At 43.8% G+C, this 11,244-nt stretch overlaps 3 protein-coding genes across 3 annotated transcripts; 1 reads left to right on the top strand and 2 right to left on the bottom strand.

Annotated features, from left to right (window-relative positions):
- Positions 1-73: 73 nt before the first annotated feature.
- Positions 74-4,641, bottom strand: LOC6577853 (NAD-dependent histone deacetylase sirtuin-1). Its single transcript, XM_002003749.4, has 3 exons — positions 3,809-4,641; positions 2,678-3,516; positions 74-2,402 (listed from the first exon to the last, which is right to left on the bottom strand). The coding sequence occupies exons 1-3, from the start codon at positions 4,246-4,248 to the stop codon at positions 1,006-1,008; spliced, it is 2,676 nt and encodes an 891-aa protein (XP_002003785.1). The 5' UTR covers positions 4,249-4,641; the 3' UTR covers positions 74-1,005.
- A 272-nt stretch (positions 4,642-4,913) lies between these two features.
- On the top strand, positions 4,914-7,022 carry LOC6577852 (dnaJ homolog subfamily A member 2). Its single transcript, XM_032729133.2, has 3 exons — positions 4,914-5,381; positions 5,446-5,865; positions 5,920-7,022. The coding sequence occupies exons 1-3, from the start codon at positions 5,313-5,315 to the stop codon at positions 6,571-6,573; spliced, it is 1,143 nt and encodes a 380-aa protein (XP_032585024.1). The 5' UTR covers positions 4,914-5,312; the 3' UTR covers positions 6,574-7,022.
- A 335-nt stretch (positions 7,023-7,357) lies between these two features.
- On the bottom strand, positions 7,358-11,241 carry LOC6577851 (zinc finger protein 142). Its single transcript, XM_002003747.4, has 3 exons — positions 11,150-11,241; positions 8,222-10,302; positions 7,358-8,164 (listed from the first exon to the last, which is right to left on the bottom strand). Exons 2-3 carry the CDS (start codon positions 9,935-9,937, stop codon positions 7,568-7,570), a joined length of 2,313 nt encoding a protein of 770 aa, XP_002003783.1. The 5' UTR covers positions 9,938-10,302; positions 11,150-11,241; the 3' UTR covers positions 7,358-7,567.
- Between the last annotated feature and the right edge of the window lie 3 nt (positions 11,242-11,244).

The raw sequence follows: 11,244 nt of genomic DNA, 5'->3' as shown, positions 1-11,244 counted from the left end.
CTGTTGAATCTCCCACTTAGTATTAAGATATACCCATTGTCCGATATTCAATTGAATGAATAGGATGCTCTTGTAGCTGCTCAACAACTCTGAATAAATTGGTTTATTACGTTTTTTGTTTTTGGATATTAATACATTATATATTGGTATATTACAACTAGTGCTTAATGAATCATTTACACATACGTTTGGTGGCTATAACATATATATATATATATATATATATATATATATATATATATATATGCATATGTATATATCTGAAAATTATGCTAAATTTTTGATTAAACATTCATTCAAACTCGCACTAAACTGCAAGCTAATATGTGTTTATGTGTGTGAAGTGTAAATATGAATGCAATACATTTATATATATATAAAACTGCCATAACCGAGAGTTAAAAATAAGGAAACAGATTATTTTTAATCATATGAAATAGAAAAATTACATTTACAAAGTTACCTATATACAGATTTTTTTTGTCCGGTTCTTAAATGCTAGAAAAAACGTTGTTTTTCATCTTACTTCTGAACTTAGCCTATTTTGAATATAATCGAGGCAACATGCGCTAACAAATTGCAAATTAGAAAATTTGCGTGCATTTTATCCTCCAGCTTTCAGTGGATTAACTAAAAGGCCTCAGCAACAACTTAACATGATAAAAATACTAAGATTTTACATGTACATATATATAGATCGATATATATCTGCGTAATGAATAAATATGTAAACTAAGTTTCCAAAAAAAATATCAAAAATGGATACGTAAACCAGCTATGAAACCGGGATCTCTCGTCTGGTTACGTTCGAAGAAGACAAATAGACATTTTACAAAAGCCTCAATTACTGTTTTGTGTTGAGCTTCTCTAGACATTGAATAGTGTTCAGGCTTTTGAGTCGAAATTGAATTGACTTGCAAAAGTCGCAGTGAAAATTATAATAAATAATAAACTTAACTTAGCCGGCAACTATATATATATATATGTATATATGTATATAAACATTTACACAGTTGTTAATGTGGCTGCAGCTGTTGCTGTAGCTGTAACTACACTGGGTCGTCGCTTCTTAATAGGCGGCGGCGTTTCAGATTCAATCGCTGGACTGGCCGCAGACGTTGGCGACTGCAATTGCTCCATGGCTGTTGCACTTCGCCGCTTATTGCTGGGACTGCTGCTGCTCGAGGTGCTGGTGGCAGCAGCGGGTAGTACGTCGACGTCGAGAGCGTTGCCATTGGTGATTTCGGTGACAATGTGTGCCTCCAGTGCCGGCGGTAGAAGCGGTGATAGGGGAACCGCATTTAGATCGCATGCTTCCTCATCGCTGGCCACAACGTTGCTAAAGAGATCAGCTTCGTGCACACTTGCCCCATCCTCCTCATCCTCATCGTCCTCGCTAAAGTCACTATTCCAGAAGACTTGAGCGCCGGGAAAGACATACGAGCAGCTATTGCTGTGGCAATAGAAGGTGCCGGGCTGTAGGCGTTCGGCTACGGTCTGTCGCCTCGGCTGCGGCGGAGTCGGTGTTAGGCTGGGCGCCGCTGTCTTAGTTTCCACAACCATATTCGCAGAAAGGTTTGGGTCCAAATTGCTGGCATAGCCGGCGGACACTTCGATATTGCTGGGATTGGATGCCTCGCATTGCTCAATGCCACTATCCTTTGACGAGTCAACGGACAGATGACGGTAGCCGGCGGTGGTGGCACCATTTGCCACTGGAGCTGCCAAACGATCACAACTTAATGCCGTCTCGTTCAATTCGACGAGTATGTCACTCTTGATGCGTTCAATGGCTTCTCGGTCTGCATCGGCTGCATTGCTGTGGCTGCTGCTGGCAACTGGTTGCGGTTGCTGCAGCATCAGATGCTGCAGCTGATCTCGCTTGCTGTGCTCCGCTGTAAATGTGGAAGACTCGAAGCCGCTATCGGAGCATGTGCCTGCCGATGACCCGAGCAGATAGTCAACCGAGCCATTTGATTTTAGGGACTGCGTATCCGTGTCCAGTTGCGACGGTTGCTCACTCTCTGAGCTCCGAAGTCGATGATGGTGATAATGATGATGATGATAATGATGCTCTGTCGGTGGCAATAGCTCTCTCGATTCACGCAAAACTTGATCGTCACAGCAAAGTTGCTTCCAATCATGGTCGTCATCGCTGGACCCAGCACCCGACAGACGTTGACAGATCTGATTAATTATAACATCCGAATCGCCCAGAAGTTCCACATCGAACTTCAGATGATGCAGCTGCTCGCGATTGATCAGAATTTGCGGCACCGAAGCTGGTATGCTGCTGGGAATGTGTGCGACGGGGCGTACCTTGAGCGACGAGCCGATCACAATCAGCAAATCGCACTTGTCTTTATCTGTGGCCATAACCGTGTGGTACTCATCCGGTAATCCTATAATTATGATACAATAGAATAACAATTGTTTATATAATAACTATATAATCGATTATAAATTTAAAAAATAAAGGAAAAAAAAAACGATAATCTTTCAGCACTTTAAAAGGTTTGAAATAGTGTTGAATAATTTGAATATTTCAAACTATAGTGTTGCCTGCACTTTTTTCGCCTTACAAAGTGAAGTTGGCGGCGATTCGCCATATCCTTATTCAAAAATTAGTTTTTGAGCTGGTTGGAACTTGGAAGACAATCTACTATCTACTACGTACCTTCGCCAAAGAAGACTATATCCGGCTTCATGATGCCATTCTCTACCAGCTGCTTCAGCTGCTCCTCTGTTACAGCTACGGAAGCATCAACGCTGTGCTCCACATTCGGCTGGCATTGCGGGCACACGGGTATGCGCTGGGCAAATATATCGGCACGTAGTGCATCCGCATTGCACTTGTATTTGCATTTGGTGCACGAGGCTGTCGAAAATGAGCCATGGCATTCAATCACCCGCTGAATGCCCGCAACACGCTCCAATGTGTCTATATTCTGGGTATAATTGCGCAACAGCTTGCCCTTCGTCTCCAGCATCTTGATGAAACGATGACACGGAGAGGGCTTGAACTCGCCGGGATAAATCTCGCGAGCAAATTTATAGAAGGGTCGCGGATCGCGCTTGAAGTAGTTAATATCGAACATGGCCTGGGGATCAGGTAAGTCGGGAAAATCATGCGCCAGTCGTGCATAGATACCATTTGTAGAGCGAAAATCTGGTATGCCGCATGAAACAGAAACACCGGCTCCAGTGAGCACAATAATCCGCTCCGACTTGTGAACCAAATCAATGACATCGTCAAAGGTGTTAACGTTGCTCAGCTTAGTGCGGCGCTTCGGTTCATTCAACAGATGTGCCAGATAGTCCCACAACACCGAGTCCTCTGTGTCTGCTGCCAATCCAGTGGCGAAGTGTGGCATTATGCTGGCAATCACCTGGCGGGGTACGCGACCAGTGTAAAATTCGCGCTGTAGCCAACGCATTTTCCAGTCGCTGCGGCTCACTGATGAGCAATCCGAGCTGGAGGTGTCATCATCATCATCGTCATCGCTGTTGGCCCAGCTAAAGAAGTTATAGATGAATATTTTATAGAAATTTGTTTTTTTTGTTTTCGTTTACGAAATTTTTTGCCAATTCATATAAAAAAATAAAAGATATTTTTAATGTAATTAAAATAATTTAAATTTTATTTTAAATTTGTTTGTACAAAAAAAAAAAAAAAAAAAAAAAAAAAAAGTTAAAGACCTAAGTTGAAAAAAGTTAAATTTAGAAAGGATTAGTTTGTTATTTATAAATTTGTAATTGGTTAATGATGTTAATTTATATGAGCACCATTCAGATGCGCTATTTATACCTTGATTTGTAATCTTCATTTTCATCCTCATCTGCTTCATCATCATCATCTGCCTCGGAGAAGGATCTTTCCAAATTGTTTGTTTGTTGCTGGCTGTTTTGCTCCGCATTGGTTAGATTTTCGGCATTTCGATTGGCGCCAATTTGATGTTCTCCCATTTGAGGCAATGTTTTTGTTTTGATTTCACTATTTTCTTTTGGTTGCGTTTCGCTTGTTGCTGGCGTCGTTGCTGTTGCTGTCGCTACTAATGTTGTTGCTGCTGTTGCTGGCTTAGCATTTGTTGTCACAATTTCAGCGCCAAAATCGAAATTTGCCTGCGTGTGCTCAAAACTTTGTAGCTCGTTGCGCTCGGCATGTACTTGGACTTCGTGTACATCCCCAATCTCTTTAAAATTAATATGTCCTAGTCGAACATCCATGTCCTCAAAATTTTCCATCATTTTTCCCAGGCGCAACACAGTTTTCGTGTGTTATGCTTTATCTGCTTCTTACCAAGCACTCACGCACACCACCAGCGAGTAGTTACGATTTCTTCTTTTTACTTTCTCGCGTTCCGTTTTCTCCTCTCTTTCGTTGGTACACACACAAAATTTTTACGTCTCTACTTTGCAACCATTTTGCTTGCGTAAAAACGCTGTTTTACGGCGAAAAATCCCACTTTTTTAGTTCAATCACTTCTATTTCCGATTTTTAACTTAAAAGAAAAAATTTTAATAATTTAAAAGTGATTTTTATGAAATTTTTTTCGTAAAATTTGTACGTAATTTCTGGAAAATTTTCCGATGATGTGACGTACAAGTCACCTAGTGTGCCCAAAGCAAGCGTTGGAATGAATAATTAAATTTCACCACGCCCATCGTGTTATCTACGGAGACGCGCATTGATGACTCATGTTTGTGCTTTTTAGCAGACAGCATACGGTCACACTGCAAATAATTGGTATTCGCACAAAAAATATGAACAATAGCTCAGAAAGAAAACGTAATACCTATTGATTCATAAAATGAATGATGTTTTTGTGGTTTCTATTAGAACAGATATATTTTTAAAATGATTGCAGTACTTTTTCCATTTTTAGGGTGACCAGTTTATATAAATCGTAGTACAATCGTGCTCTTTACAACACTAAATCTACTTCGGTATCCCTACAGTTACCCTTTAACAATGCATTTATTGCATTCATTGAACAATTGTCCTAAAAACCTTTAGAAAATGAATAATTAAAGGGCATCATTCGAAATTGATAAAACAAAAACGTACAGAGGCTGATATTCCAAAAGACTTCGGTAAGCTGAACCGTATAGCATGCCAATTGTGCAGCTGTTAACACAGCTGTTTAGAATAGAGCGAATTCAAAAATCAAATGAAAACAACAACATAATGAACATCGTAACAATTTGAAATGCAAATCAGTGTGTCACAATTGTTATAAATTATCAAAATTTTCTATTGATTACCATGTACGGACATTGTTTTTGAATAGAGGGGCTAGCGCGCAATCGCAATGGACAACCTGAATTTGTACCATATTCTTGGCGTGGCGAAGAATGCGACCGCAGATGATATTAAAAAGGTTCTTGGTTGTTTTTCTCGTATTCAATTTACTGATACCTAATCAATCCCCGTGCCCAACATAGAATTATCGCAAATTGGCCAAAGAATTCCATCCGGACAAGAATCCCAATACGGCTGATAAATTTAAGGAAATATCATTCGCCTATGAAGTACTTTCCGATCCGGCGAAACGTCGCATTTACGATCGCTATGGAATCAGGGGTCTGCAGGAAGGCGCCGAAAATGGCATGGGTACATCGGAGTTTTTCACACAATGGTTTGGCGGCATAAACGATGGTAAAGTTTTGATCAAATTGGAGTTGACGCTGGAGGAGATTTACACGGGTGGCAGTAAAAAAACGTTGCAATATAAGCGACAGAAGCTATGTGACAAGTGCAATGGCGAAGGCGGCCCACCGCAGGGCCGAGAAACCTGCGCGACTTGCGAAGGTGTGGGCCATAGACCTGCTTTCACATTTATGGGTATGGCCAGTTTCGATGTGGTAAGTGGGAAGTAAGCTCTGAAATGCATCAATTAATTGTCCACTATTTGCTAGCCTTGCTCCTCATGTGATGGTCGTGGCTTTACCATCAAGGAATCGATGCGCTGCAAGCAGTGCACTGGATCCGGCTTTGTGGAACAGCAAATGCATCGTGATATCGTGGTTGAACGCGGCGTGCCACATATGTTGAAGCTGCCCTTTGCCCATGAGGGACATCAGTTGCGTAACGGAGAGTATGGGGACCTCTTTGTGGTTATCGTGCAGGCTGAGCATCCCTTCTTCAGGCGTCGCCATGCAAATCTGTATATGGGCGATCTAGAGATTAATCTAACAGAGGCTTTGTGTGGATATACGTATTGCTTCAAGCACTTGAATGGACGGCAAGTGTGCATGGCCACGAAGCCGGGCGAAGTGCTGCGGCACAATAATATCAAAATGATGAAAGGGATTGGCATGCCGGTGTTCACCAAACCGGAAGATCATGGTGATCTCTTTGTACAGTTCAAGGTGAACTTTCCACCCGATGGATTCGCCTCGCCAGAGCAGTTGGCCACGCTGGAGACGGTGCTGCCGCCGCGTGTAAAAATTACAGCGCCGGCCGGAGCGCAGCATGTGGAAATGACAGACTATAAGCCACAACCTCGTCTCCCAGACACCGATGATGAAGATGAAGCGCATTTCAATGGCGTCCAATGCCAGACAACTTAGTGGTGGGCATGGGCGTATCCGTGGCTGTTACAGGCGCGCTACCTCGCCATCGATCTTTGGAACCTGCGGCCCACGCTTAGCGTGGACGAGTTGTGCTTTTTGGTGCCGCTAATCGTTTTACTATGCATAGTATTATTTTTCATACAGGAATGTCTGCTGTGATCAGCGCGTGATGCAAAATTTTGGCTAATTTTTGATTAGTCAGAAAGCCTCTAAATCTAAAAAAAATCTTAGACTTAGCTTAGCTAAAAGTATGGATAGTAGTTGTTATTATGCTGTTATTAGGAACCCAAACTATTTACTCAAGCCTAATCATTATGCAACTAAAACTAAGTACGCGAAAGCAAAATTATTTGCCATGTAAATTTCAAAGAACATGTACTTTTGACTACCTATATCTCATAGCCCCCTTTAGAAGAAATAAATTAAGAAAAGACTTTCAAATCAAATTTAAATGTAAATGTCGAACTGTAGAACAAATCGAACAAATCTCTAGTTCAGTCTAAGACTACTCTCTCTTATTGATCTCATACAATGCTTTATACTCCAGAATGAAGTTCCCCAGTTATATAATTCTAAGCAATATTTTATTCCAATATGAAAAAGTGCTATAAGCTGAATATGAAGAACTAATAATATAGCTTTAAAATTGAATGTAAACGCAGACAAATTCGAGAAAAATGTTTATCAAATCGAATCTGTTGATAAATATTGTAAGCTTTACTTGTAATGATCTCATGCAATACTCTCAGCATAATCAAGCCCTTCAGTAAAATTCGATTCCTTATGGCTCTTCTGCAAGACCTTCAAGGATTATAATTTAAGCAATCTTTTATTCAAATATGAAAAAGTGCAATAAAAAGCTATATATTACGTATATATATATATAACGGATAACAAATAATTCTTGTATAAATAATTGCAATGCCAGTTTGTATAAATAGTAAAAGCATATGATTAGTGTAATTAGTGTAATAGTATTGCTCATGATGAGTTATCCTTTATGTGAATGCTTATTGGATTTGCTGCTTGTCTTGCTGTGCTTTTGCTTCTGTGTCGAATGGCTGCGTTCCATGGAGCGTTCATTGGCCTGAGCTGGGGGCTCCGCATGGGATTTGCTGGATACACGCAAGTCGAGAGCAGCCAAAGAGTCTGAGTGTGCATCCTGAATCTCTAAATTATCCTCCAGAGCGGCGAGCAGCTGTTGCTGGTGCTGCTGCTCCAGATTGCTGGGCTGCATCTCGCCGCAGCGCATGGTCTTGGCATCGGCCGCCTGCTCGGCGCTGACCTTCATGAGGGTCAGATATTGATTGTACTTGGCATAGTTGCGTCTGCCCGTCTCATCGTTCATCAGCACCTGCGCCTGAGTGTGCGACTTGTCGCGCATGGCCTTCAACCGAATGTGCTTGGTGATGTCCCAGCGCCAGTTGGAGCGGTACGAGCACAGCGAACACTCGAACGGCTTGCGGTTCAGATGGCCCACGATGTGGACGTGGAAGCGTGAGGCGGTCGCTGCCCAAAATGTGCAATGCGGACACTTGAAGACCTTCTTGAGGGCATCCGAATCCTCCGGCTGCAGTTGCTCCGTGACCTGGCAAAGGGCAGAAGTTACTGCTGAATCGTTTCTAAGCTGCTCCTGAGTACCTACCTCGCCATAGCCGGGCGCCGTCTCGACACCACAATAGCTCAGATCGGTGCTAGCCCCGCGAAAGTCCTCCTCCCCGGTCAGATCCATGTCGCAGGCCAGCTGCGTGGTGTTTCGCAGCGCCGGCTCGCACTGCTGCAGATGGCTGATCAGCTCCATGGCGTTGGGCACGCGCTGCTGGCAGTGTGAGCAGCTGATGGGCGGCAACTCGGACAGCGGCGAGCCAGAACTAGACCCAATTGCCTCCACGATGGGACTAGGACAGACCTCAGGGTCCATCGATTCTGCCTGATCAGTTGACGAATCCAGTGCAGCTGCTCTTGCTGCCTGATGTTGCACTTGCTGCACTTGCTGCTGCTGCTGCTGATGCTGCTGCTGCTGCTGCTGCTGCTGCTGTTGCTGCTGTTGCTGCTGCGAGGCCGAACGTCGAGCCACATGGTGGTTGAGCTCATGTATGGTCAGCGATTGCTTGATGTTGGTGCTGAAGTCGCAAACGGCGCACTTGAAGTAGCCATTGGCGCCATGGTTCTTGGTGTGCCTGTCCAGGTTCCATTTGTAGGGCGAATGGAAGTCACACGAGCCGCACTTGATCAGCGGCATCGTGTGATACTTGACGTGCTTCTTGAAGCGTGCCCGGACCGGTGTGCTATACGAGCATTTCTGGCACTGATACTGGGTGACCGAGGAGCTGCCGGCCGACAGATCGAGCGCCTCGGGTGTCACACACTCATCGGCCTGCGGCGACGCCTCCGAGTCCGAGCTGCTGTTCTCCGGCTCACGGTCCAGCTCCTCGACGGGTTGACCGCTCGATAGGATGGCCGATGCCGGCATCAGCATGCACATCTGGAACTCAAAGGCCATGGAGAAGATGTTGGCGCTGCGCGAGACCATCTGCTGCAGATGCTGCAGCTGCTGCTGGCGATTGAACGCCTCCACATTGCTCAGTAGCTGCTGCTCCTGCAGTTGCAGCTCGCTCTTCAGCTGCTTGAGCGACGGCCCCGCCAGCGCTGCTCCACTCTGGTCGCCAGCAACTGAAAGGGGTAGTGGTAGTGGCAGTGGCAGTGCCAGTGGCAGTGGTACTATAGGCGCAGGAGCACTCTGCTGCAATGGGGCTGGCATCCCAGTTGGCGCCTCGATGCTCTCCTCCAGGCGACGCTTGCGTGCCTCCCGATTGCAGTGGCGTCTGCCGGCCAAGCCGTTGCTGTCATCGTCCGAGCAGCCGTGTACCATCTTCATGTGACGCACCAGCTTCTGGAAGTGGCGCGAGGCATACAGACAGAGCTTGCACTCGTTTATCACGATCTTCTCGCCGTGCACGTCGCGCAGGTGCGACAAATGGCTGCGCGGATTCTGCGTGAAGAAGGCGCACGCATTGCAGCTGTAGTTTCGCCGGATCTTGCACTGCGGCAGCTCCTCCTCGGCCCGCGACTCCAGCATGGTCAGCGATTCCTTGCAGCCGTCCTCCTGCTCCGCCTTGGACATGGCCGACGGCACCATCGGCGGCTGCGGCTGAGCAGTTGCTGTCTGATTGTTGAGCAACTGCAGCTGGCGCTCGAGCATCTCGGCGCTGACCAAGGGATGCGTGGCCATCGGATTGGCACTCTCTGCCGCTGCTGCGTCACTCTCCTCCATTGCTGTCTGAAAGACTGTGGCACCACTCACCAGGCTGCGCACCACCAAACGGCCACCCGAACGCTCCACCATCGACGGCAATTCCATGTTTAAGTTTTGCCTTCAGTTTTTCACTTTTCAGATTGCACGATTTTTCCACAAGATTTTTCTATTGTTTTTCCTTCAATTGCTTTTCCTTAGACTTTAAGTTTTTGGTTTTTTTTGGCGATGTTCACACTACGACAGAACAGATTGAACTAAACCACTTTTCAGACCGTCAAACGGATGGTCGACTTTTTCTATTACGCAAAGGCTACTGGGTCTCGAAATTCAAAGCGGTTCCTCGAGTCCCATGCGTGCTATCGGAAAGCCTGTCAAATTCATGGGCTTAACCAACATCAACTACAAATTTCATATACGACTCTGTATATATGTAAATATATTACTAAATCTGGACTGGCATCAACTGAGTTCTGTAAATAAAACAGAAAAAAGGCAAAATCAAGAGACTGAAACAGTGGCAGAGCTAAGCTAGGCAAGCAAAAGAGCAGAGTGCGTGAGCACAAAAAAAATAAATAAATAAAAAAAAAAGTAAAGAAAATTAGCCTCAAAGTGACAGCAAAAGACAGGACACAATGTGTGTGTGTCTGTGGGCTATAAGAAATATTGCTACAGATGTGAAATTGAAGGGTTTTGCGAAAAGAGAAAACTAAACTGCAGTAAAAATTCCTATTAGCTAAAGTGAAAAAATACGGAGAAATAAAAGTAAATAGATAGGAAATATAGCTGGAAATGCGTGTTTGAAAGACTAAGAGACAAAAGAGACTAAGGGTAAGACCTGACAAGGTCGGTCAGCAAAGGGCTATAGCATCTATAAACGAGTCATATCAGTCTCAAGCTACGTGGGAAATATAGAGTCGGACGAACGCTATAGAGAAAGACCTAGCAAAACCCTGTGGCTGCCGAGGTCGATAGTAATGCAAAATGATTTCTGTACAGAGTAAGAATAGAATATTACAAACATATATAATTGAAACTAATAGTATTACAATTGGCGTTGAATAAATCGGAAAAGTTGATTTTTTTATAAATTACATAGAATAATATAAGATAATAAATAAATCATAAATCATGTGCATAAATATAAATATAAATATAAATATTTGAATTGACACTTAAGCAAAATAGCTTAAAATTAATGTTCTTTACAAATAGTTTAATAGATATTAAGGATAGTGCAGGAGTTGCTCCTAAAATGACCCGCATTTATGTTAGATTTAATCAGGTGCATAGGTAGAGCTGCTTTTTTTCGATACTCACCTCATGTTTAGTATTTAAAAAGCTATGTATATAACTAATACAGCCTTGAGCGACTATAAACTACATGAACTTAAAATCTAGTGTTGCACTTGAGT

Source organism: Drosophila mojavensis, unplaced genomic scaffold (assembly GCF_018153725.1).
Source record: "Drosophila mojavensis isolate 15081-1352.22 unplaced genomic scaffold, ASM1815372v1 contig_49, whole genome shotgun sequence".
Classification (NCBI taxonomy): Eukaryota; Metazoa; Arthropoda; class Insecta; order Diptera; family Drosophilidae; genus Drosophila; species Drosophila mojavensis.
This window is presented reverse-complemented; position numbering and strand designations above follow the sequence as displayed.

Bases quoted from the DNA above. Each gene is read 5' to 3' on its own strand.
- LOC6577853 (XM_002003749.4), bottom strand. From the start codon at position 4,248: ATGATGGAAAATTTTGAGGACATGGATGTTCGACTAGGACATATTAAT. The intron at 3,517-3,808 runs GTATAAATAGCG...TAACTTCTTTAG, and splicing joins AATGAAGATTACAAATCAAG to CTGGGCCAACAGCGATGACG. The intron at 2,403-2,677 runs GTACGTAGTAGA...TCATAATTATAG, and splicing joins TATAGTCTTCTTTGGCGAAG to GATTACCGGATGAGTACCAC.
- LOC6577852 (XM_032729133.2), top strand. From the start codon at position 5,313: ATGGACAACCTGAATTTGTACCATATTCTTGGCGTGGCGAAGAATGCG. The intron at 5,382-5,445 runs GTTCTTGGTTGT...TGCCCAACATAG, and splicing joins CCGCAGATGATATTAAAAAG to AATTATCGCAAATTGGCCAA. The intron at 5,866-5,919 runs GTAAGTGGGAAG...ACTATTTGCTAG, and splicing joins GTATGGCCAGTTTCGATGTG to CCTTGCTCCTCATGTGATGG.
- LOC6577851 (XM_002003747.4), bottom strand. From the start codon at position 9,937: ATGGAATTGCCGTCGATGGTGGAGCGTTCGGGTGGCCGTTTGGTGGTG. The intron at 8,165-8,221 runs GTAGGTACTCAG...GCCCTTTGCCAG, and splicing joins CGGCGCCCGGCTATGGCGAG to GTCACGGAGCAACTGCAGCC.